The sequence below is a fragment of the Papaver somniferum genome, chromosome 3, assembly GCF_003573695.1.
Source record: "Papaver somniferum cultivar HN1 chromosome 3, ASM357369v1, whole genome shotgun sequence".
Taxonomy (NCBI): domain Eukaryota; kingdom Viridiplantae; phylum Streptophyta; class Magnoliopsida; order Ranunculales; family Papaveraceae; genus Papaver; species Papaver somniferum.
Window position 1 is genome coordinate 33,331,971 of NC_039360.1, and position 26,582 is coordinate 33,358,552.

The 26,582-nt window shown below is 34.7% G+C and overlaps 1 protein-coding gene and 1 long non-coding RNA gene across 2 annotated transcripts; both read right to left on the reverse strand.

Moving 5' to 3' along the window:
• Positions 1–12,470: 12,470 nt before the first annotated feature.
• Positions 12,471–17,343, reverse strand: LOC113361120. The gene is made up of 2 exons (XR_003364954.1): positions 16,496–17,343; positions 12,471–12,943 (listed from the first exon to the last, which is right to left on the reverse strand). It is a non-coding gene; the product is annotated as an uncharacterized LOC113361120 (long non-coding RNA).
• A 4,563-nt stretch (positions 17,344–21,906) lies between these two features.
• On the reverse strand, positions 21,907–22,729 carry LOC113359261 (mitochondrial import receptor subunit TOM20-like). The gene is made up of 4 exons (XM_026602927.1): positions 22,640–22,729; positions 22,465–22,545; positions 22,289–22,375; positions 21,907–22,032 (listed from the first exon to the last, which is right to left on the reverse strand). The coding sequence occupies exons 1-4, from the start codon at positions 22,727–22,729 to the stop codon at positions 21,907–21,909; spliced, it is 384 nt and encodes a 127-aa protein (XP_026458712.1).
• Between the last annotated feature and the right edge of the window lie 3,853 nt (positions 22,730–26,582).

The following is a 26,582-nucleotide window of genomic DNA, read 5'->3' on the forward strand; positions in this document are numbered from 1 at the left end:
CTGGATTAGGATAGAAGTGTGTAGTTGAGTATCGGATATCATTGTGTTCTATCGTTTGAAGGAGAATATCAACTGAAGCTCTAGATAACTTCTTCAACAGAAGGTAAGTGAAGACTGAATAATCTATTTCTCAAATTTTTACCTTTCTATCTATGAGAATGTGTCGCATGACTAATTGGACTATTACATGCACAACAAGAATTTTGAGTCAAGTTTATTTTGTTAATTCTTCTTGAAATATATACGACTAAGCTTAAGAACATTTGTTCATATTTATGAATTTAATTAATAAAAAATTGTTTAGGACCTAAATCATGAGTCAAGATTAGCATTCGAAAATAGTCTGGAACAATGATATGTGTCATTGATATTATTTGGTAATGTTTAGTAATGATTAACAGAAAAATAGAACTACTGTAAATCCGGATACAGTACAGTATGCATACCAGCTTACATATTGACACAACTGTTATAGGTCCGGAACCGAAGTACATGTACCCAATACACATACCAGAGTAGTTGTTGTTCGACAACAAATTTTTGGTACACATACCCGGTATCCATAGCATAGAAAGTTTGTCGACTCGTGAACCAGTAAGGTACGCATATCTAGTATGCAAACCGAAAAAGATTAGTTGGTTTCTAAATCAGAAAGGTACGCACACCTAGTATACAAACCGAAGAATATTTGTGGTTTCCTGAACTCGTTTTTTTATTAAGGGTATACATACCCGGTACATGTACCTTGAAAATAATAGTCACAAATAGGAAGTAAGTACACGTACTCCATACATATACTTACCCTATCGAATATTTTCAGATACATCAAAATTATTTCTATGAGATAATCGTCACTTGAACAACTCTATAAAAACACTTTCTAGACACATTTAATCACAATATAACCTATGGTTGTGACTCAAGAAAAGTCTTAAATGTTATACGAAAATGATTAAGCTTATAGTTCACCTGGTTAGTTCGGCTAACCTTTCATGAAAAAGTCTTTGTACATGGTTCAATTACGGTTCATCCTAACAGGGTGTATATTTTGTCGTGTTAATCTCAAAACAAAGATTCATCTAACAATGGATATTGATTGCTTTATTCCAAATCTAACTTAGCTTAAATCCAAAGCAACCTTTTTTTTCTCGAAAGTCTATATAAGGAGAACCTCAACCAACTGAGATCTTTGAATCCCTGACACTTTTATTGTGTTCCTAGTGGTAAAGTAGAATCATCATCTCCTTCAAAACATTTCAGGATTTAGTAACTAAAAATACTTCACCTAGGAATTTGTGAATCCACGTCCAACTATCTTTATCTTGATATTTTGTGTATCCTGATCTTGTTATTGATTGTTGAGCCATTTTCTCTATCTAGTAAGATAGACAGAAATTTCAAAGTTTATTCATATCAGACTTTGTGATTGCACAAATATTACTTGTGAGGTGAATAATAATCGAAGATACTCTCCGGGAGTCGTAAGTACCAGATTTTGAGGTTTGCTAGACTTTGTCTATTGCAATCGATTTCCTATTTCACCTTGATCTTTGATCAAAAAGGAAAACACATATAGGTTTATCTGTGGGAGGAAGATTGGTTTAAAGTCTTTAATTGAGTTTGAAAAGGAGAGGGTACCCAAATATACCTCAAGCTAAAACTTTTCCTACCTATAAATCCTTTCTCCGAAAGTGATTGTCTATGGACTGAGTCGAGACAATGCAACTAATCGGTTCACACTTCGTGTGATCGTCTATGGATACGAGATCGATACAATACAAAAACGAAGTATGTTTTCTTGATAAAAAGGTTCGGACTTAACCAAAAAATAGGATTACTTATCAAGTAAATAGGGATTAACGTTTGTGCAATTTACTTTAATTATAATAAAACAATTATAATGCTGAAATATAAAGTAAATGACATAGCAATATTATATTAACGAGGAAACCGCAAATGCAGAAAAACCCCGGGACCTTGTCCAAAATTAAATACTCTCAGGATTAAGCCGCTACAAAAAATTAAACCTAACTTCGTATAGTTGAGACCAAGCAACTAAACCTATAGTTCACCTAGTTTCGTCAGTATTCCCACGCCTCCAACTTATGAATAAGTCACGTACTTGGAACAATTCCTTTGGTTCGTATTCTAAACAGTAAAGCAACAACAAATTTGTTTGGTATCAACTCTCTTCAACCAAGTGATGTGAGTTCGACAAAGGATCTTCTGTTTATCTCAAATAAACTCCTTCGCCAGGTTCTTAGATCTATCTTATGTTCAACTACCAAAGGTAATTGTGAAGATTTGCAATCAATACTTTTAGCCACAAAGAATTTATTGATGCCGATCTACGCAACTAATCAATCCAATCTACCACAAGGATAAACCGATTATATTTGGATCCTCTTATACCGAAACAAATATTGTGTAAACCAAATATTATGAACCCCAAATAAGAAATCTTCAATACCTTCTTTGTCTTCAAATCTTCTTAGATCTTCAATAAACACCTGCACACAACAAATCTCTTGTGATCAATCATGCACAGAACGGAGTCTGTTAACAATGGATTATCACAAGATCGTCTTTAGATCTACAAACAGTCTAAAGATCCATGTCGAAACTCTGAACTAGTTTGAGAGAATCTGATATCAGAAGAGAAGATCCTCAAGCATAAACAAACTAGGTGCATTCAAAGTGCAACCACCGTTAATCAATCAAATCAATCGAAAACAAAAGATAAACCGCAATTATCTAGTTTCCTACCAACGGTACTAATAGAGATTCTCAATCCCAAAGAACACTTTAAAACGAGCGGTCGTAAGATATTTCTCTTAATTAGGTTAATCCCCTCTCCGAATAGGAGGCTTCACCAGTAGCAGCACAACAAGAGGTAGTTTTCCGTTACGAAGGATTAGTTTGATAGGAATGCAAACTTCAATATTTATAGACTAGGAAGTTTGGACACCAAGGAATTTCCAAAACCAAAATATTCTCAGGATATTCATTAAAGCACAAATTCGGTTTCCATAATTCCGGGAAATGCTCTGTCCAAAAATAATGATCGAAATCTCTTGGAAAATCTCTAGTTAGTAAATGCACATTACTAATTCTTAATTTCCTAAAAATGAAATTAATAACCTTAATTAATAGATTCTTAACTTATTTATGTTTCGATCCTGGGATTTCCTTTTCTTAGCTATTAAGGAATAACTTTGAACAATTAAAAGATTAACATTCACAACACGTGTTCAAAGTATTTCGACATCCTTACTTTGTAAGTCCTCTTTCATACTTACAACCTTGAAACCGATTTTCCACACTTCCAACCAAGTTTAGAATTGGTTCTTCTGACTTTCAAGAACTATGTTATTGATCAAAGAATATTCAATCACAAATCATGGGTGTAACGGTTCTACCAAAACAAGTTTCGGTTCTACCTCCATGTGAGTATTGTGCATAGTCACACTAGCTTTCCAAAATTCGGTTGACTAGGTACTAGGATCGGTTCCCCACATATATATGGTATCTAACTTATATGTGTTTCACATGTCCATAAGATTGGTTCCCCTTTGGACAAAAACGTGTTGCACATGTCCATAGGATCGGTTCCCATTTATGCTATAAACTTGTTGCACCTCATACAAGGATCGGTTCCCCTTTGTGATGTACTGAACCTCTTACTAGGATCGGTTCCCCTTTACCCAGATTTGGTCAGACGTAAAATCACAAACTCGATCATACCATCTCAGGTGATTACTTAAGATCAGTTTCACTAATAAAAGTCATACCATACATAAGTCAAGCCTTTGTGAAAAGTTTTACCAAGAACACAAACAAATCATGAACGGTTATACTAATCACACATATTGGTTGTTCACAAGATATGCAATGAATAACAATACCAATAACACCTGGAGATTTCCTTTTCGATTCACAAACCAAGTTCATGAATTTACATCCTTAGAACACATGTAAAACATTGTTCCCTAGGATGAAATCCTCACCTCATACCCATACATAATCACAATAGAATTTAAACGATTATGTCGTTGTCTTATCTACAACGTTTAATGGTTAAGAAATAAACCTCATATTGTATTCCTTAATACTATGTCTATCTAAAGTTGAATCATGCTTCGCAGTTTTGTTTTCAATATGCACGACTTGAAAGATACATTAGGGAATGAAACACTTCAAGTCAAATATCACTAACCTCAAGTGGAAGGATGATGTTGTCGTTGTAGCTCCTTGCTTCTTCACATCTTCAAGTCTTCGCAATACTTGTAATGTCTCATATCCTAATACTTTCAAGCTAACCTATACGAAGTTGACTCTAGTACATAATCAAACGACTCTTAACATGAGTTTTGATTCACTAAAATATGACAATCAAACTTGACATACCGACGCTTAGTGGGTTCAACCGAGCTATGCTCTAACAATCTCCCCCTTTGTCAATTTTAGTGACAAAACTCTTACATCATATGGATAAACAAATTACAAGAATTCATTACACGTACGCTTGATTCCCGAATTCAACAACACAATAATCTTCATACATTCAATCCTTAAAAATGTCGTTGTTGACATTATAATAACAAAGCTAATACTCCACCTAAAGGAAGATAGGTAGATTTTCAATCCGCACATCTTTGTTATACCAATTAATATGATATGTTACTCCCCCTTAGTCTATGCTTTCACTCTTTCGTTAGATAAACGTTTAAGCACCAATGTCCTTTCCCTTAGCGATACTAATCAATATACAATCAATGCCAGTATCACTTGTTTACTCCATATATTTCTCCCCATTTTTTTCACAAAATGACAAATAAACGAAAAAATAAAGGAAAAACCGAAAAGAATCTTACAAATCTCAAAATAGACTTGTAACCTATAGAGTTAAGCACGAGGGTTCCACATACCATTTTCTGTTAACCAATATCAAAAACCGAAACTACAAATAGTTTTATTTTGATATGTTACTAAGGAAACAATTGTCCGAAACAATTTTCCCACTTTAGTTTAGCAAATTAAAAATCAACTAAGCACCTTAGTTCCTTTGCTAAACCGATTGTACAAAAACAATCTCTTATTCGATAAGACCAAAATAAAGATAACTCTATTTTTCTAATCAGGTTCTAATTATCCATAAACTTAGACCTTTCAATTTTAAACAAGACAAGTACTAGGTTAGTTAAATAGAATTTCTTGTTAAGTAATTCGATTAGACTTGAATAACCGAAACCTCACTTCGATAAGTCTAACTAAGATCAGAAGTAACTTAGTTTCTCTTATCCGGAATCGAATTGGACTAAACAACTCATCCCGTAATCCTTTTCTTTCGTTAATCCATCAATAATTCATACAAACCAAACAAATAAACTTGCATAATTATTCACCTCAACCGGGAGCAATTGAAACAACATGGACATTAAAGCACCGCAATTGTACCGAACTTTTGTAAGCCCAAACAATTGATACCACACAATAAAGCAAGATAACAATAGTTTTTCTTAACCGGAACCAATTGAATTACACATACATCCATATGCACATAATGGAATAAACATCAATTGTACCGAAATTTTGTTAAGCACAAGCAATAAATATATATGAAATAAACTCAGGCTTTTCTTAAACAGGGAAACGATTAATCAACAAACTCGTTACCTCAAATTTCGCATCCACTTCTCCAGTATGTTTGCATCTTCGTCCAGGGAGAATTGATATCGAAATATCATCTGTCAGCCTTATGCAAAAACAAAAGAATAACAACAACCAACCTTAACAAGAGAAAGGTTGAAAATCGGTTTTAACAATTGCAAGCAAAAGTTGAAAACCGCTGAAACACATATGCTTTTATGCTAAACCAAAACCGATTCAACATATAGTGACTTTTTCACATATTGTTTCTACCAGAACCCCTCATGATTCTTTGATAAAGCGTACCAACATGGGCTAGAACTTAATCCTGCTAAATCAAAAAGTCACCCAAACCACAAGGGTTCACAACATTATGAGATCGAATATCAAGGTTAAAAAACCGAAATCAAACATCCCATAAACATACATAACAATAAGATAAAAACATTCAAGCACAGGCTATGTAAACCGAAAACCATCACAAGAAAAATTATAAATCAAATAATTGTATTTATAATAGACTAATACAATTAACGAAATAATCAAAAACTACTGTCTATTTTTCCCTTTTAACTTAATCATTGGGAAGAACATTCCTTGGGATCAAGTGCTTTTTGTCGCTCTTATTCAATTTTTGATTCTTGATCCCAAAACTCTGATTCATATTTTTGAATTCCTTTAAGAATTCCTGCTTATTTTCGAGCAGCAAAGCCCAACTGTTTCTGGAAACAGTCAAGCTGTTTACCAAGATTTTCAAGATGAATAATAAGAGACTTTTTGTAAGAATTTGGTGAAATTCTTTTAACACCCATTTTATTACTGGATTTTCCTCCAATCAATTGACCTATAGTCTTATTATAGACGGCCGTAATGTTTCTCATATCATCGATCTCATCTTCTGAGATTAAATTGCAAATCTCTGTAATTATACAGGGAAAGCCTATAAGCCTCTTTATTCTTCAGGAAGCAATAGAGTCTGAGATTTTTATCATTTGACTGAAAATGATCCCACAAATATCTATTTGAGGATCTCCTTTTAACATAAAATAAACAAATTCTGCAAAATCTTTGTCCCAAACAGACTTATCTCTTGTACTCGCAAATAGGGTGGCAAAAACAAGTTTACCAAACACCCGTAGGTGGAAGGGTATATATTTTGTTGGTAATCTACCATTTTCCCATTCTGTTGATCTTCCAGTGAGATGTTTTGAAATGGTATCGTGTTCAATTTCAACTCCAGTAATCAAGTGACTACATTCCTCATTGTAATTAATGGCATTAGAACTTGTCTTACGATAAACATAGTAGATTCTTTGACCAACAAGAGTAACAAAGGAAAGCTTTTTATGATAAATATTATGCATATTAGCATAAAAAACTCTTACCATATCAGGTGAATATTTTCAAAACCAAAAAGTTTTCCCCAGCTTCGATCTTGAACAAACTTCACATATTTCTTTTCTTGGACATCTGATCAAATTTCTTTTCAGTGGTAAAATCCATTCTCTTAAGAATTTCGTATTTCCTGTAACAAGAGTTATCAACAAAACTAGTGAAATCATGCTTGTTATCAATACTGTTAGGAAATCTGATTTCATCAACGTCTTCAATCCTGATCCGCTTATTAGCGGATTTGGTTCTTGATTTCCTTTTTCCCATACTTGTGAAAATATGAAAAACCCTAGTTACGGTTTCAATCAATCTTCCCCAATATGTAAGAACACATAGCAAGAGATTATCTTTTATAGGAAGACTTGATGTCAAAAACCGGAAATAACTAGTTTTAGGAGAATCTCTCAAAATCGGAAACCGAGACTTGTGGGGAAACAATTTCGATTTTGTGTCTAGGTCTTTCTTTTGGAAAACCGGTTTTGCATGGAATGGATCTTTATTTCGGATTAATTCCTTGTTTTTGTCCAAAAGTCTGTTTACTCCTTTATTACCAAAAATTGATAATATTACTTGAAGTATATTCAAGAATTTACTAGAGTATACAGAGATAAATTTGAACAAGATATGATATTTGTTAAAAATACCATCAGAATCACAAACCCAGTAATATTTCAAAAGATCACTTGCTTCATTAAAACATTTGTGAGGTGTATGAAGCAAACCATTGTTAATAGAATTATTAACTGAAAACTTATTCCTTACAGGATCACATATTTTTCAAAACCGCATCCTAGAAAGCGAAACATTGACAGTCTTTGATCTGAAAATGTACATTGTATACTTTGGTAGGCCATCCAAAATATATTTAAGATTCCTGATTTTAGTAGAGCACAATAGACGATGTTCATAAATTTTTTGAGCAAAATCTTAAGCATTTTCAATATACGACATGTCTCATAGGCCATTATATACAATTCTATGATAGCCAAAGGATTATGTAAGTCACTCAAGACATACATACGCATAATTGCAATTCCTAAACATTTAGGAACAAGAGTATTACATACTTCATCCATGGTCTTCCACCATGAATTTTTGAAGTAATCAAATCTTGCCGTTACGTTAACTGAATCGACCATTAGATTTAATTTCTTATAGGTTGGATCGCACCAAACACAGATTGTTAGATCTTTTCGTGTTTGTCGGCTCTGATACCAATTGAAAAGGCGAGGGTACCCAAATATACCTCAAGCTAAAACTTTTCCTACCTATAAGTCCTTTCTCCGAAAGTGATTGTCTATGAACTAAGATCGAGACAATACAACAACGAAGTATGTTTACTTGATAAAAAGGTTAGTACTTAACCAAACACAATAGGTTTGCTTATCAAGTAAATAGGAATTAACGTTTGTGCAATTTACTTTATTTATAATAATACAATTATAATGCAGAAATATAAAGTAAATGACACAGCAAGATTTTGTTAACGAGGAAACCGCAAATACATAAAAACCCCGTGACCTTGTCCATAATTGAATACTCTCAGGATTAAGCAGCTACACAAAATTAAGCCTAACTTCGTATAGTTGATATCAAGCAACTAAACCTATACTTCACCTAGTTCCGTCTGTATTCCCACGCCTCCAATTTATGAATAAGTCACGTACTTGGAACAATTCCTTTGGTTCGTATTCCAAACAGTAAAGGAACAAAAAATCTGTTTGGTATCAACTCTCTTCAACCAAGTGATGTGAGTTCGATAAAGGCTATTCTGTTTATCTCAAATAAACTCCTTCGTCAGGTTCTTAGATTTATCTTATGTTCAACTACCAAAGGTAATTGTTAAGATTTTTCAATCAATACTTTTAATCACAAAGAATTGTATTGATGTCGATCTACACAACTAATCAATCCAATCTACCAGAAGGATAAACCGATTATAGTTGGGTCCTCTTACACCGAAACAAGTATTTTGCACACCAAATATTTTGAGCCCAAAATAAGAAATCTTCAATATCTTCTTTGTATTCAAATCTTGTTAGATCTTCAATAAACACCTGCACACAACAACTTGAGTCTCTTGTGATCAATCACACAGAGAACGGAGTCTGTTAACAATGGATTATCACAAGATCGTCTTTAGATCTACAAACAGTCTAAAGATCCCTGTCGAAACTCTGAACTAGTTTGAGTGAATCTTATATCAGAAGAGAAGATCCTCAATCATAAACAAACTAGGTGAAATCAAAGTTCAACCACTGTTAGTCAATCAAATCAATCGAAAACAAAAGATAAACCACAATTATCTAGTTTCCCACCAACGGTACTAATAGAGCTTCTCGATCCCAAAAAATACTTTAAAACGAGAGGTCGCAAGAAATTTCTCCTAATTAGGTTACTCTCCTCTCCGAATAGGCGGCTTCACCAGTAACAACATAACAAGAGGTAGTTTGTTGTTACGAACGATTAGTTTGCTAGGAATGTAAACTTCAATATTTATAGACTAGGAAGTTTGGACACCAAGGAATTTCCAAAACCGAAAATATTCTCAAGATATTCATTAAAGCACAAATTCGGTTTCCATAATTCATGGAAATGCTCTATACAAAAATAATGATCGAAATCTCTTGGAAATCTCTAATTAGTAAATGCACATTATTAATTCTTATTTTCATAAAAATGAAATTAATAAACTTAATTAGAAGATTCTTAACTTATTTATGTTTCGATAATGGGATTCTCTTCTCTTAGCTATTAAGAAATAAATTTGAACAATTAAAAGATTAACATTCACAGCACCTGTTCAAAGTATGTCGACATCCTTAGTTTGTAAATCCTCTTTCATACTTACAAACTTGAAATCGATTTGCCACACTTCTAAACAAGTTTAGAATTGGTTCATCTGACTTTCAAGAACTATGTGATTGATCAAAGAACATTCAATCACAAATCATGGGTGTAACGGTTCTATCAAAACAAGTTTCGGTTTTTCCTCCATGTGAGTACTATGATTAGTCACACTAGCTTTCCAAAATTCGATTGACTAGGTACTAGGAACGGTTCCCCAGATATATCTGGTATCTAACTTATATGTGGTGCACATGTCCACAAGGTCGATTCCCCTTTGCCTAAAAACGTGTTACACATGTCCATAGGCTCGGTTCCCCTTTCTGCTATAAACTTGTTGCACCTCATACAAGGATCGATTCCCCTTTGTGATGTACTGCACCTCTGACTAGGATCGGTTCCCCTTTACCCATATTTGGTCAGACATAAAATCACAAACTCGATCGTACCATCTCAGGTGATTACTTAAGATCGGTTTCACTAATAAAAGTCATACCAATACATAAATCAGGCCTTTGTGAATAGTTTTACAAAGAACAAAAACATGTCATGAATGGTTATACTAATCACACATATTGGTTTTTCACAATATATGCAATGAATAACAATACCAATAACACCTGGCGATTTCCTTTTCGATTCACAAACCAAGTTCATGAATTTACTTCCTTAGAACACATGTAAAACATTGTTCCCTAGGATGAAGTCCTCACCTAATACCCATACATAATCACAATAGCATTTAAACGATTATGTCGATATCTTATCTACAAAGTTTAATGGTTAAGCAATAAACCTCGTATTATATTCCTTAATACTATGTCTATCTAGAGTTCAATCATGCTTCGCAGTTTTTTTTTTCAATATGCACGACTTGAAAGATACGTTAGGGAATGAAACACTTCAATTAAAATATCACTAACCTCAAGTGGAAGGATGATGTTGTCGTTGTATCTCCTTGATTCTCCACATATTCAATTCTTCGCAATACTTGTAATGTCTTATATCCTAATACTTTCAAGCTAACCTATACGAAGTTGACTCTAGTACATAATCAAGCGACTCTTAACATGAGTTTTGATTCACTAAAATATGACAACCAAACTTGACATACCAACGCTTGGTGGGTTCAACCGAGCTATGCTCTAACAGAGTTGAAGAAATACTTAGGATGTAAAGGACGCCAGTTAAGGGAATCAATTGCGTAGAGCCCTGCTGGGATTCAAGATAAGTAAGGAGAACGACTATAAATGAATCGTTGTGAGATTTAATCTGGTCTCAACCACATTCCAGTCCAAAGTATTTATAGTAGGCTAGAGTATGTAGCGGCTTAATACAATTTGGTGTTCAAATCTGGACTAGGTCCCGTGGATTTTTTGCATTTGCGGTTTCCTTGTTAACAAAATTTCTGGGGTTTGTGTTATTTCTTTTTCACGTTATATTTTTTATCTTTATAATTGAAATATCACAGGTTGAACATAAATCAATCAAAGTAGATACGTACATCTTAATTGATTGGATACGAATTGATTGATACTTGGATATTGAAATTTGGAATCGTCCAAGTACTCTGACATATAATCAGGTTCACGGACTAGTTTCTGTTTACATTTTGATTGTGAGAGAAAGAGATATAAAATCTGAATATATTACTCCTGATTAAGATTCATTGAGTTGTAACTCTCAGAATTATATTTAGGTTTAATCCATACAGGTTGCTTAAAAAAAGTTGGTGGTGTGCTTTGGTATCCCCACATTTTCATGAGGTACGCCATTTTTTTTGCATGGTGGTTAAGTGTCTGAATATGATGTTACTTATTGGTGATGCAAGGTTCCGTGCCATCATCATATATTCTGTGAAAACTTCATCGTGTGTATGTGTCATATTATAGCTTAACCTGACGAATGACTGGTTGGGAATCACTTGTGAAACAGACATTTGTTATTATTAATTCTATGATGAGGCGCAAGGCATGAATGACATATTCGTATTGTACCTCGTTATTGGTGTGCTCTTTGAATTCCAACCTTAGTGCATATACCATGCGATTGCCGATGGGTGTGGTGATAACGATCCCGACCCCTGCACCTTCTTTGTTTCTTGAATCATCGATGAAGACCGCCCATCTTCTTTGGTTAGATAGGGTGAGCACGTTCGCTGGGTCTTTTCCATCCTTATTTGTTCCGGGTAAGCCTTTTGCGTGCGATTTGGATTTCATGTACGATGTTGAATTGCTCTAGCTGCGCATTCCGTTTGGCTATTCTACCTAACCTTTCCTGCATTGTAGCACCAAACTATAACACCAAGATCACGGAGGGTATCTACGTGTCACAATCAATATTCGTGATGTTAATAAATCGTAACGATAATGATAAATGCATAGAAAAATAAGTAAATATACGGTGACGGCGATGTATACTCACACGCCCATATTCTTCATGGATATAAAAAAACTGTAAGACATAACAAATATAAACAAAGTGTAGGAATATAGATAACACCATGATTTCCGTGGCTCAGCACCAAGGCCTATATCCACAGGCATATTGCGAGGTTTTCACTGTGAGTTTAATATAATTACACAATTTAGTCGCATACCTTTAAGTGGAAGGGAAAAGGTAAGATTACATGATAGTTTCTCTGCTAACATCTAATACTTACTCTATCTCTCTTAGAATACCTCTTCCAAGTCCAAAATTATTAGGGTAAATTTATTAAATACTCTTAGTTTTGACTCCCAATAAATATACCCTTATACAACAATATAAATACCCCTATCATTTAAATATCTTATCCATTAAAAAATAAATTACCTTGATACCCTCACTTACAATGTTATTTTCCATTTAAAATTTTATCCATTAAAAAATAGATTTTTCTATTATTTCACATCCACCAGCAGCACCATTTCACCACCACCAACAGCACCGCCGCCGCCACCACCACTTACTAAATACAACCACCAATAATATTCCACCACCGCCACACACCATCACCATTGTTGTTGTTGCCGCCGCCGCCGCTACCGCCGCCATCAATATTAGGTGTCAACAACTGAAGTTGATCCAAAAAATGAAAAGTTCAAAAATATTTGTCAAATTTGGTTGTTGATTCCATTTTTCTATTGTTGATACACAAACATTGGTTGTTGACTCCCTAAAATAAAGTCAATTTCTATTGTTGATACACAAATATTTGTTGTTGACTCCTTACACTAAGATCAATTTCTATTGTTGGTACACAAATATTGGTTGTTGATTCCATTTTTCCATTGTTGATACATAAACATTGGTTGTTGACTCCCTAAACTAAGGTCAATTTCTATTGTTAATACACAAATATTTGGTGTTAACTCCTTACACTAAGGTCAATTTCTATTGTTTATACACAAATATTGGTTGTTGATTCCATTTTTCTATTGTTGATACACAAACATTGGTTGTTGACTCCCTAAACTAAGGTCAATTTCTATTGTTGATACACAAATATTTGTTGTTGACTCCTTACACTAAGATCAATTTGTATTGTTGATACACAAATATTAGTTGTTGATTCCATTTTTCCATTGTTGATACACAAACATTGGTTGTTGACTCCCTAAACTAAGGTCAATTTCTATTGTTGATACACAAATATTTGGTGGTGACTCCTTACACTAAGATCAATTTCTATTATTGATACACAAATATTGGTTGTTGATTCCATTTTTCTATTGTTGATACACAAACATTGGTTGTTGACTTCCTAAACTAAGGTCAATTTCTATTATTGATACACAAATATTTGTTGTTGACTCCTTACACTAAGATCAATTTCTATTTTTGATACACAAATATTGGTTGTTGATTCCATTTTTCCATTGTTGATACACAAGCATTGGTTGTTGACTCCCTAAACTAAGGTCAATTTTTATTGTTGATACACAAATATTTGTTGTTGACTCCTTACACTAAGATTAATTTCTATTGTTGATACACAAATATTGGTTGTTGATTCCATTTTTCTATTGTTGATACACAAATATTGGTTGTTGACTCCCTAAACTAAGGTCAATTTCTAAGGAGACAAATTTAAGAATGTGGGTCAAGAATAGACATCTTTTTCTTGAGAGTAATAAAGATAGCAAGTAGGGATGAGCATAAAAACCGTAACCGCGGTTTTTATCCGTATCCGTCCGCAAATTTGAGGGTGAAAACCAATCCGCTAGAGTTATGGACCGGGCACGGGTGCAATCTCAAATCCGCACGCGGTGCGGTTACGGTTGCGGGTGCAATCTCAAATCCGCGGATTAACCGCACCGTAGGACAATTAGGGAATTTAGTAAATGTATTAAGGATACTATTGGAAGTTGTATGTTTATATATAAACATCTTTACATTTGTAAACCCTAATGGATATTGTTTTCTTCGAGAGGAACCGAACAGACCTCTTAGTCTCCTCTCCTTCCTATCTTCGATTCTTCTTCAATTAGGTTTAATTAATCCGGAATTTTCTATAACATCTTTATCGATTTGCAGAGAAGTAAGTAACGATTAACTTCAGTATTAACTTCAGTTTTGATTACAGAGAAATTATGTTTTTTGATTTTTTCCCCAAATCGATTGCATGTTAGGATTCAATCAATTTCTTCGTCATTGGTTCTTCGGTATTAACTTTCAATGTCTCTTTCATGTTGCAGAGATTTAGTTTCAGAAAATGGTGAAGTGAAGAATATACCTTCAACGAGATTTAGTTGCAGTTGACTTGATTGATAAACAAGTGAGGTAATGAAACACAACCCTTGTTTACTAATGAAAATTCAGTTTCTGTTTACTAATTTTTGGTTTGAAAATGAATTTTGTTATTTGAATGGAGATTAGGGTTTGTTATTTGAATTAATTGTGTTAGTTGATCTAATTAATGACTGTGTGTTTAATATAATGACAAGTTATTGTTTTTTGGTTTGAAAATGAATTTTGTTTGTGACTGTGTGTTTAATATAATGACAAGTTATTGTTGTTATTGTGCTAAATTAGTTGGCTTTGTTGATGAGAAGAAGTATCTAATTAGGGTTATACTAAAAGTATATTGCCAATTCTGGTATACTAGGAATGAAAATATGATGCTTCTTGTACATTTTATGTATATTGTCAGTTCTGGTGCAGTTTTAACAAGTATTGTCGCTAATAACCATGTTTTTAGGTTATACTAAAAGTAAAGTTTGTGACTGTACCGATAATGATGTTGCAATATCTACTGTCAGAACACTCTTACCCCGTCTCACTCTTTCTAAATTTCTCTTTTTTCTCAAGTCTAATGATGATTTATAGAAGCGTTAAAGCAAGACAGTGTTCAATAGTTATGTAATCTGTTTCAATACTAAGAAATTCATAGTGTATCATCTTAAATCTGCTTCGCATTGTGTGATTATATATACAGATCAATTGACTTAATCTCTTAGAATGTGTTTTCCTTGTTGTGTTCATTTACCTAATGTGTTAAATTTGTTTGCAGATGGCTTCAAGTACTGAGGGACCTTCTATTCCTGTTGACGATCCTGATGAGAGCATGGCTACAGTTAACCCGTCAACCGTCGAGAGCATATCTACAGCTACATCATCATCTCTGGTTGAAGTTTCAAAGCCAACCGAAAGCTTCTGGTAAGAAGCAATCAGACTGCTGGCAACATTTTGATAAGCGTCTTGATCTTAAGCCACCTAAAGTTCAGTGCAAGCATTGTAAAAGGAAGTTTTCATGGGGTAAAGACGATATAGGGGGTTCTAACTCTCATGGAACAACAAACATGAACAACCATATAAAGCAAAGAAGGTGTCCTAACTACACTAAATTTAGGCACATTCTGATCATAAGTTCCTAATTTGATCTGATATATCATAAGCCGAAGGAACCAATGTCACAAACAGCAGTTTGTAACTTTTGAATTAGGAACCAATGTAACTGTTAACTATCTTATGTCTGTACTCTAGTTTGTAACTTTCTGTACTTAGTTTTTTTTTTGATGTCTTGTGATCAAATCCGCGGTTAATCCGTAACCGGCCCGTAAAATCTGCTGATCCGCAGAGGGAAAATTCGCGGGTGATTGGGTCGGTCACGGTTTGAATTCCCAAATCCGCAACTTTGACGGTTTGGTTGCGGGTGACCCCTAATCCGCAACCGTCCGTCCGTTGCTCACCCCTAACAGCAAGTCATTTTACCAAAAGACCTTCAACTGGATCATCCCATGTGGGTCTGATATGTTGCAAAATGTGGCCTTATAAAAAGCTCATCAAATCCGCATAGTTACATTCTCCAGATGTTTAACTGGTGATACTGTGGTGCTGCGTCTTACTAGTCTATGAACCTATTTTTGTAAGACTGTTCGCGTTTCCTAGTTCACTTATATATTACTCTAGTTGCTTGATTTAGGATATTGTATACAATGATTTAGTTGTATATGTGCTAGTTTTGGACATATCGTGTCTGCATGGCCTAGTTTAATACTTTAATTCAAATTTATATACAATCAACAAAAAATGATTCTGTATATAAGCTTGTGTTGGACAAACTCTACAAATATCATAAAATTGGCAATTATCATTAAATTAAAATCAAAATCAAAATGCATACCTGATATGAAGATCATCTCTATTAGCATCAACCCCATGGACATGATGCATTAGTACATCTTCACTAATTTTTTTCTCCTCCACCACCGCCACCACCATCAACTAATAAAACATAAGTTTGATATCCTCCTCAACCACCGCCACCACTACCACTACCATCATCATCTACAAAATGATCAAAGAGTTGAAATCCTCCGCCACCACCATCACCGCTGCAACAACACCAACACTACCGGTGAACGACCTTCAATTGAAACATTCAGTTCAATCGTTATTGAAAATGAATACTTCGAATTAAATTGAATCTCATCAATTAATGATATTCAATAAGTATTCGATCAATTCATAAACAGCTCATTAAAATTATTCAGTTTTTAACCTAGAAAGATGAAGAACAATTTATAAGAAGTTGAAATAGGTTGAAATCGAGCACAAAAATAGCGACAAAAATATGAAATCAAAAATCAAAGACCTGTCGATCTCTGAATCTGGAATACCAATGTTTCACATAAGAAGATGAAGAACAATAAATAACAGGTTCAAATGAGTTGAAATCGAACACAAACATATTAATAGATTCGCTGATAATAACAGAGGACGTGATGGTGGTGGTGGCGGAGCTGCTGGTAGTAGTGCATAAGTGCTGGTGGTGGTTGAAAGAGAAAGAGAGACAGAAGAACAAATTAAAACTAAAATTTTCAGGAACTGGTTCGATCTAACATTACAGGAGAAAGGGTAAACATGGAAAGAAGGAAACTGTACCAATGGACCCAAACGGACTTATGAATGCATGAGGGCATATTTATTGTATGACAAGGGCATTTTTGAAGCCCATCAAAACAAGAGGTATTAATTTAGTTCCCACAAATTACTAACCCGTTTTTCTTTGGTCGAGTTGGGTATTTATAGGGTGTTCTTTTGGGTCCCTCTTGTCATAGTTGTTGCCCACTTCCTTGGTCTGTGTGCCCACTACGATGGTACTCGTTGTGTTTAACCGAAGCTACTCCAGCGGGTCCTTCTTATAATGTCGGTCCATCTATAGTTTAGCCCCACTGCTGCACTGCCGTTTAGTCTTTCCAGTGTTAGTTGGACCAATCTGGGACGTTGAATTGGAATATATCTCGAGATGTGATAAAGTGAGACCTGGAAATGTTCCTTTGCTTCGCACACGTTCCTCTCTTCGATACTCCTTATCAGTATAACTGTTAGATCCATGTCTTGATTGCCACGTGTATGTCATTAGTCTGGGACCCTGGTACAATTAAGTGTTACGCACGTGCCCTGGCTTGATGTTCCTGAGTTGTATGCTCCCCATGTGTTAGGCTTCTTAGACACGTATAGGATGGTGATTATGTATTTATAATTTGCCCATTTTTTTCGGACACGTGTTAAGTGGTGATTATATACTTATACAGAGATAATTAAAATGGAAACTTGTGAAGAAAATATAGGAAAAGATTGAGTGGAAACTTTTGCCTAGTTTGCTCCTTAACAAAAATCGGTCACTATATAGAGGGAGGGTCCCCTCACACTTCAATATTCATATTATCTCACACTTTTGACATTGTTTTTTCGTACAAAAACTAAACGGTAACGTATTTGAAGCTAACATTTTGGAGATTTGTTTGTCTTGCAAAGCTCTACACAACCACAAAAAATGAGCGCTTTCCGAAATGTATAACTCCATTATCTACTACTTTGAAAATCAACCGTCCAAAATTAGCAAATTTTTAACGGTAAAATTAAGATCGGTAGATGGTGAAGTTTAGTATTTCGAAATGTGCTCATTTTCTATGGGTATGTAAAAATTTATTACACGAACATATTTCCAAAATATTTACTTTAAACACTCTACTAATTAAATTTTATCAAAAAAAAATATATCCAAAAATGTGAGATAGTGTAAACCTAAGTATGCAAAGAGATCCTCCCTCCACTATATATAAGAGAAGTTAGCAAAGGAATCCACATATATATAAATAATAAATCTATTATAGGGTCTCTAAACATTGGGTTTTGAGGTTCACAAGATGACAAAATCGAGTTATGAAATAGTAATCAACAAAATCCCATATCCAACTATTTTTTGTAGTGGCTAAATTACCCTCCATGAATTATGAAATTAAATTTATTACCTTCTCCTTCTCTTTTCATTCATAAATCATGATGATGATTATAATTTCATCATGATGAAGATGAAAATCTATTATTTTCTCCTTCTCTTTTCATTCATAAATCATGATGAAGATGAAGATGAAGATCATAAAAATACCATATTCTTCTTCTTTCTCTCTTCTTATTCTCCGCCGCGATGAAGAATACGATCACAAAAAAAAAAAAAAACCTATCACTTATTTTTGCTTTTGAAAACCCCAAATTCGAACTATAAGCTAACCACGGTTGGGAAAATTCATACTTCCCAACCGTAAGTACAAGTTACGGTATGGAAGTATGATTCTTTCAAACCGTAAGATTTTTGAACCCAGAATATACGAACTCCAAACTGTAGATGACTTACGGTTGGGAAAACCAACCGTAGACAGTTCTGAAATTGTTTTTTCAAAAACCTAATTTGATCGACTCCTCCTATCCATGCATTAAAGCTAATGAAATAAGATGGGTTTTTTGATTTTTACTTTATTAAAGTCATTGCGGGTGGATTAAGTGGTGTTAACCGATAATGAATTATTTTGAGAATTGCTGATTCATCTAAAATAGGTGATGGGGAAAAAGAAAATGGAAGAATTAAAAGGAGAGGAATGCAAACAAATTAGTTTTAGGTTTCAATATTTAATAGGTTAAGAGTATTTTTGTATTTTTCTTATAAATTAGGTCCCCTTATCTTCATTATATGATATTTGAATCTTTAGGAACCTCCAAAACTCTTTTCTCATAAATAAAACATATTGCTCGTGGGTTGTTCAGTAGGACATAATATAGTTTCGATATAAAGCGAATTTTAGGGAAATGTTTAATTTATTGCCTACAGATCCAGAGACACGATATACAATGTATTCATAATTAGTGTCAAGTCTGCGCTGCCAGGATGGTATTGCGTAGACATAGAATTTTCCAGCGTTATACACCGTGCCTAGTATAAGTCATGAATAGTGCCTCCACAAGAGCAAACCTACTTCTTTTGCTAATTATGTTCTCGATTTCGATCCGAGCATTTTCTTTCAATAGTGCCTTTACAGTGACATTGACGTACAGTACGAGTATCTTAAATTTTTGATGTAGATGGCAACAAACTTTGGCTCTCCTATAGTATTTTCCAAACTGTACGACCCGGATCATGTCAAAACAAAGACGACCTTGACTAAATTTTAATATACTTCTCAAGGACTAGCTGAAAGCTCCGTATAACTTCATCAACTGTTAAATTGTAAGAGGACCTAGACTGGAGAATTCACACAATGGAACTGGGGATTCAGGTTAAGAAGAAGGCTTGAAAATAAAATCATGTCTGGACAAAAAGAACCGTATATGAACAAGGTTTTGAGAGCTATAAATCAATAGCAAATGTAGCAGAAACCTGATCAAATTTTCCGAAGACATTTGATGAAAGTTTTGTGCTAAGAAAATGAAGAAAATTTCCTTATCAAAAGACGCGAAACAAACTCTGTGATACCATGACATAAATCTTATTTTTATGATTGTAACAATTACTCCATTACACAAATAATACGGAGTAACATTTAGCCAGGATAACAGTGTGACTGGAATCACTTTCTTCTAAACCGAAATTGTTTTCATAAGAACTTCTTTCTCCTCCAATACTGTTTCAGGAGGAATAACGATGCCAGGTAAATTATAGTAGGGCGAGGTACGTACCTCCCTGGACCACGTAAACGGTGCGAATAAATTACTGCCGGTTGGATAGCTGACAACTATTCCTTGACAGTTTATATACTTGAACTGTGAACATTGAGATAGGTAAGATAAGAAATCCTCGAAATCCATTTCTGTGTTGTTACCGAAACACAGATGATTCGAGATACTTAAATGTCCATCAGCGATGAAATCTCCATACCGTAATGGAGTGCCAAATGTTCTTTTAATCCTCACCACATGGAACATCTCACACGAATAAACTATGAACAACTGAGGATCTCTATACCATGACATACTTAATCTTACAGAGAGAGAGATACTTAATATTAATGGAAATTTGCGAAGAAAATGAAGGAAAAGAAAGAGTGGAAATTTTTGCTTAATAGCTCCCCAACAAAGATCGATCACTATATATACATGAAGTTAGCGTAGGAAGCCGCATGTCTATAAATTTTCTATACCAGACGTGTAAAACATTTCCATAGAATATGTAGCTCGTGGATTGTTCAGTAGGATATAATATAGTTTTCGTTATAACCCATTTTAAGGGAAATGTTTAACTAATTGCCTACAGGGTCCAGAGGGAGCATAGAAAATTTATGGGTATTCCAGCATAACTACAACGTGCCATAATCATAATTTGTTCCAAATCTACGCTGCCAGGGTGGTATCGCACTCATAATTTTATAGCGCTACACTCGTGTTTAGCATGAGGCACATGAATAGTGTCTCCACACCAATAAATTTAGAGGTGTAAATGGGGACGGGCCAGCACGTTTATGGCACAACACAACAGGACGTTAAAATTTTGTGTTGTGCCAGAAAAATAGGCACAGCGGCCCAGCATAGCATGTGACACGTGTTAGCACGCTGCACATCGCAGCACGACACGCGAAGAAAGCACGCCACGTCATCCGTAAAATATTACACAATACATCACATTTGATGCATATTTCACAAAAGGATCATTGTTTTAGCCAGTTTCTAACATTTTATTTTCGTTATACTAATTTATTTGTGTAATAATACATGTACTAACTAAAATATCTCAAAAATATTTATTTTGGAAAACATAAAACAAGTGTGCTAACACAGCACAACACGCCATTTAGCAAAGCACAACACGTCTGAATCTCTGGCATAGCCCAACACAGCACGCTAAGCACGTGACTTCGTGTGCTGGGCTGTGCCGGACCGGCACGTTTTACACCTATAAACAAATCTACTCCCTTTTGCCAATTATCCTTTCCATTTCAACATGAAGCCTCCTTTAGATTATTTCCATGGGATTCTGAACTTTTTTTTGCAGCAGTTCGACCAGAAAAGACCCACAAGGGGTCTCGACTCAGAGTTATTGTACCATATAATTGTTCTTAATTATTTAATTTTAGTTCAACAAAATTAGCGCGTATCATATACGCACCTTGTGCAAGTGGTGAAAAAAAAAACGAGTATAATTTACTAGAAAATATAAAATTGAATACTACACCGAGTAACTAATCACATTGTATAACTCCGCTGCAAGAACCACCTCTCAGAGTCTCAGTATTGCTAACACCTATAATCTGACCTTGCAAATCAGTATCTTGGGGATGGATGAACCTGAGCTCTTGAAAATCCAATCCATGCACCGATACCAATTCCAAGAACAACCCATCCAAAAATATCAAATATGAGATCAAAGTTCCATCCTTTCTTCGTGCCCTGAAAGAGAAGAATCAAAATTATTGCAAGTGATCAAAGCTCTAGGCAATATGGGCCAGAAATCATAGTAAGAGCTGAATGCGCATGGGGGAATGTGAAGTTCAGTGCCGCAGGTGCACTAATAATATTGAAAACAGATGCAATCCGGTAAACAGGTATGCTAGCTATAGTTTATAGTTTAAAAGTTTCTGAGGATTTTAAGGCCTTCCTGCTGAATTACTGAAGCTGTGGGAAAAAGTTAGAGCATGCATCCTACCTTTGCATGTGAAGTAGAACATCTTGCTACTGCTGCTGCCTGTTGGGCTACACGTTGTTTATGAATCTGGTTATGGAGTTGTGGAGCCTGAACGAAAAGATTAACAAATCACTTTAAACTGATAAATTCAATGCGAAATCAACAACGAGTCAGAGGTAATGCGAATGCAAACCAACAGGCGCAGCAGGAACACAGAAACATATCGTTACCTGATCAATTGATTCCAAAGACCTGGGATACCGTTCATTGGTTGGATCCTACAAAATAAAAATACGAAAAACTCAATTACCTCCTAAAAATTAAAAACATCTACAAATCTAACAAAAACGTCCGGATAAGATAAACAAATACCTCCTCGACTGCTTGTTGATAAAACTTTGCTGCTCTAGCAATATAATTCCTAGCTACATTGTAGTCGGGAGTAATTAATCCATGCGCCATATGCGCGTTTCCCAAACACCACATTGCTTCGTGCTTAAGCGGATCAATTAACAACGCTTCCTCAAGTTTGGATATAGCATCGACAAAATCATAATTATAGAATCAAACAACGTAAAAAAAACACCCATACAAACAATTTTGACTCCTAGCTGATATCACTGTAGCACAGTAGCGGTGGTGATGATATCGAAACTCGCCAACACCAAATTTTTTACCCAAAAAAAACGTTTGACTTGGAATTCATGTTACAAAATTTCAATGCTGAGACAGTGTCGTGCTTGTAATTCCATCAAATTCAAATTCAAAAATAAAATAAAGTATAAGCAAGTTATACCTAATAGCATGGTCTCAGAGTCGGATTGGAATTGGCATAGCTCCAGTAATACTCCTCCCCATCTAGTGAGGTTCTAGAGAGCAAAAACAAATTTGGCAAAATCATAAGACATAAACAACAAAAGATAACAGTAAAAAAATGTATGAATTTTTTTTTTTGGATGAGTTATTTATGCTTACATCTGCATCTTTAGGATTAGAATCGTATTTTTCTTCCGCTTTCTGGCGAGCATCTTCGAGGTACAACAGATTTCTGATATCATCGTCAGACATCTTTTACCCTAGCTAATTCTTGATGGTTCAGTTTTGCCCTAATTATTTTTTTTCTGTAATGTTTAATTCGTCTTGCAAAACTATTTTAAATGCTTTGAAATACTTGTAGAGTAAGAAAAAAAACCGGAAAGGGAATTTTTCTTGGACTACAATCTTTCGTTATTTGTGAAACCTTTACACCTTGTCGACACCGGCTCATATGTGAAAAAACAATGATATTTTACGTGGTTAGGACACTTGATATTAGTAGGAGTGCAACTGATAAAACATAAATTCAGATGAACCCGGAGGAGTGACAAGTCCGAATAAACTTTAGGAGTTATCAAATAAACACAAAACAGGGTCATTAGATAGTAATTCTAAACGTCCTTTAACCAAATATTTTTATAATGGGAGAAGTATCCTTTTATAATTAGTGATTAATAATTTTGATTAGTGATTAATGATAATTAAATTATAAAACTCTATGTTAAGAAATTAGGGAGAAGAAAAGAAAAAAGTTGGGTCTTTTGGGAAGGAGAAGTACATAAAAGACTTGTTTCAAGTTATCAAAATGAATGAAAAAGGTCGATCTTCATCTCCTAAAGCTCAAAAAAATATACATCAATTACAATATATCCAGATATGGCTGATTATTTGGATTATGACCCAAACTCAATCTCATATTAAACCTCAGACACAAAATGATGAGTTTTATGAATCAAATCCCAAAAATGAATACATCGATGAGGAACCTTATGCTAATAGTACATATGTATACTTCTAGATGATGTTTAATGTCCATTTTTTAGGTAGAATTATTCGGAAAATTGAATTTTTACAAGAAGTTTAGTTGTCCAGTGTTGGGTTCGTCTTACAATTATCAGCCGAACCTGTTTGTCATGAACAATTAGACTACCTACTAGCCAAACCTAATTGGTACGATACAAAGATAAACAGTTCGGATCATTCGAAATATAATTCTTGTTGGCCGAACTTCTGTTTTGTATATTTCGCACCAATTTACAAGTTAAAAGTTTGGCTAATGAATGTGTTCTCTTAATCAGCCAAACATGCTTCTGAATTTTTGATAAGTGCATAATATACATTTTTAGAGTACCAACTAAATACTTATTTTAGATATTACTTTTGTGTATTACTTTTTATTACATTTTTTTTATTGTGCAATTTTTGTTAGGATGAATCAATCAAATAAGTGGAAATTGCTATAAAAGTATTAAGAAAGTGAAGTCTACTGATGAAGGATACCAAGTTCCAAATTCAACTCATTCAAATAAAGGAGTTATTATCATCATCTTCAAGATAAGGAAAATACAAAGACAATGCAAAAAGAATGAGGTCATTTTGACATCGGACGAAGAAGTTATGGCCAAAACAAGATGAAAAGAAATGAAGTTACAAAGATATTCAACTGATAACTTCATGCCAAGGTTCAGCCGAACCTGGAGCCTAGAAAGGGAGATGTTCCGCTTAAAAGTTATTTAATGAAGTCATCCGAACCTGACATCCACCTGGGGAAATTTTTACTTGTCAGTTTCGGTCCGAAAAGGTTGGCAAGGTATTAGCAGAACCTGACTGTTCTGGGACATATTTGGACGCGAGATTGACTCTTATCTCAAGCAAACATGGCCCCGAGAGGATTTTAAACCCTACCATTCATATTATCTTCAATATTACAAAAAAGACATCCAAAGCCCTAACATGTCACACATCAATTTTGAGAAGAAAAAGCAAGATATAGGTTCGGCTTATAACGAACTAGTCGAACCATTTTGAATTACAAGTTCGGGTTATGAAAATAAATATCGAATTATCCGAAGCTGACTTATTTATAGAACCTAGTTAAGTAGTGTTAGGTTCGGCTAATAACTCAACTTCAGAAACAGCCGAAATTCACAAATTTAATAAATTTGTTTGTAATCAAAATTACTTTTAAGCACTAAACACGATGAGTTGATGATGATGATGTGAAATTAGGGTTAGAAAGCATGTCAAAAAAATAGAAGAGACAAGGAATTTAACGTGGTTCGGAAAGTTGTGCCTACGTCCACGGAGGAATCCCATAGGGGAATTATTGTATTGATATGTGATTACAATAATTTTGTTAGCTAACCTACAATTCCATGGCCTCTTAGGGTTTAGGATACATGTATTTATATAGTTTTGTAACTTTAATTCAGATATAAACTTGATACGCAAGAAACTTGGGCAACAAGACTTCTGGAATTTTATTTCACGGGGTAAACGGGCTCTCCGTCAATTTATTAATGGTACAAACATCGTCCCCTCTTAACCTCCAACATGTTGGGGGTTAAGAAATTTGTTTTTTATTTCGCGTCGTTTCTTGATGACGTAACTCGCCCCCAATCATGAGTAGAGACATTACAAAGACGCCCCCAACTGTGACAACCTGCAATGAAATTTGTTCACATGTTAGGCGAGAATTTTTTCCACATGGTGGACTTGATGCTTGAGAGCTATTCGAGTCCTGAGATGAATGTAGTGTACGTTCTTACGGCAGGGGGGAACAATTTTTTCTTGCAACGTAACAAGGCTATAACGTTTGCTTCTCGGGAAGGCTGGTTGTTTCTTGTGTTAAGTACGAGTTTGGACCAATATCGGGCATTTGGCTTGTGGTCGAGACGATACTTTGTGCTTTCCAAGGTGCAAGTCTTTCCTACTCGCGTGCAAGATGATATTTTATGCCTGTAATAAAATCAAGACTTAAGTGCTCACGTGCAAGGTGATTCTTTAGGTGCTTGCGATGTGATGCAAGGCTAAATATTGAAGGGTCTAAGTGATAGACACATTTTTGTGTCTAATTTGTCCTCAATGTCCGTATTGTTGGAACTCTATTTTTGTACTAATATTATGTTTTTATGTATTTTTAGGAAATAAATATTTTTGGAAAATTCGGCTCGAAAAGTTGATTTTGGCACCCGGAGGACAAGTGTTATTCGGACTCTCGCTTTTGGATAAGGGGTAACCTAATTACTAACGGGCACCCCCAGGTCACCCCCAAGGCAGCTGCTATTCGCACCCCTACTCTGGATAGGGGATACCAGTTTCTTCCCCATTTGAAACGATTTTGGCGAGAAATTTCTAAACAGTTCTGGCAGAATTTCGATCGTCAAAATGAAGGGGTTATGGGTCGGTTCAATGGATGAAATTTGGTATAGAGATGTGATATAGGTTAAGGAACATAGTATGGGTGACATGATCAATCAAATTTGGCTGGAATTTTCAG

Excerpts from the sequence above, each read along its gene's own strand:
- LOC113359261 (XM_026602927.1), bottom strand. The coding sequence starts at position 22,729 with ATGGCGCATGGATTAATTACTCCCGACTACAATGTAGCTAGGAATTAT. Across the intron at positions 22,546-22,639 it reads ATCAACAAGCAGTCGAGGAG|GATCCAACCAATGAACGGTA; the intron begins GTATTTGTTTAT and ends TTTATTTTGTAG. Across the intron at positions 22,033-22,288 it reads GTTCTACTTCACATGCAAAG|GGCACGAAGAAAGGATGGAA; the intron begins GTAGGATGCATG and ends CTTCTCTTTCAG.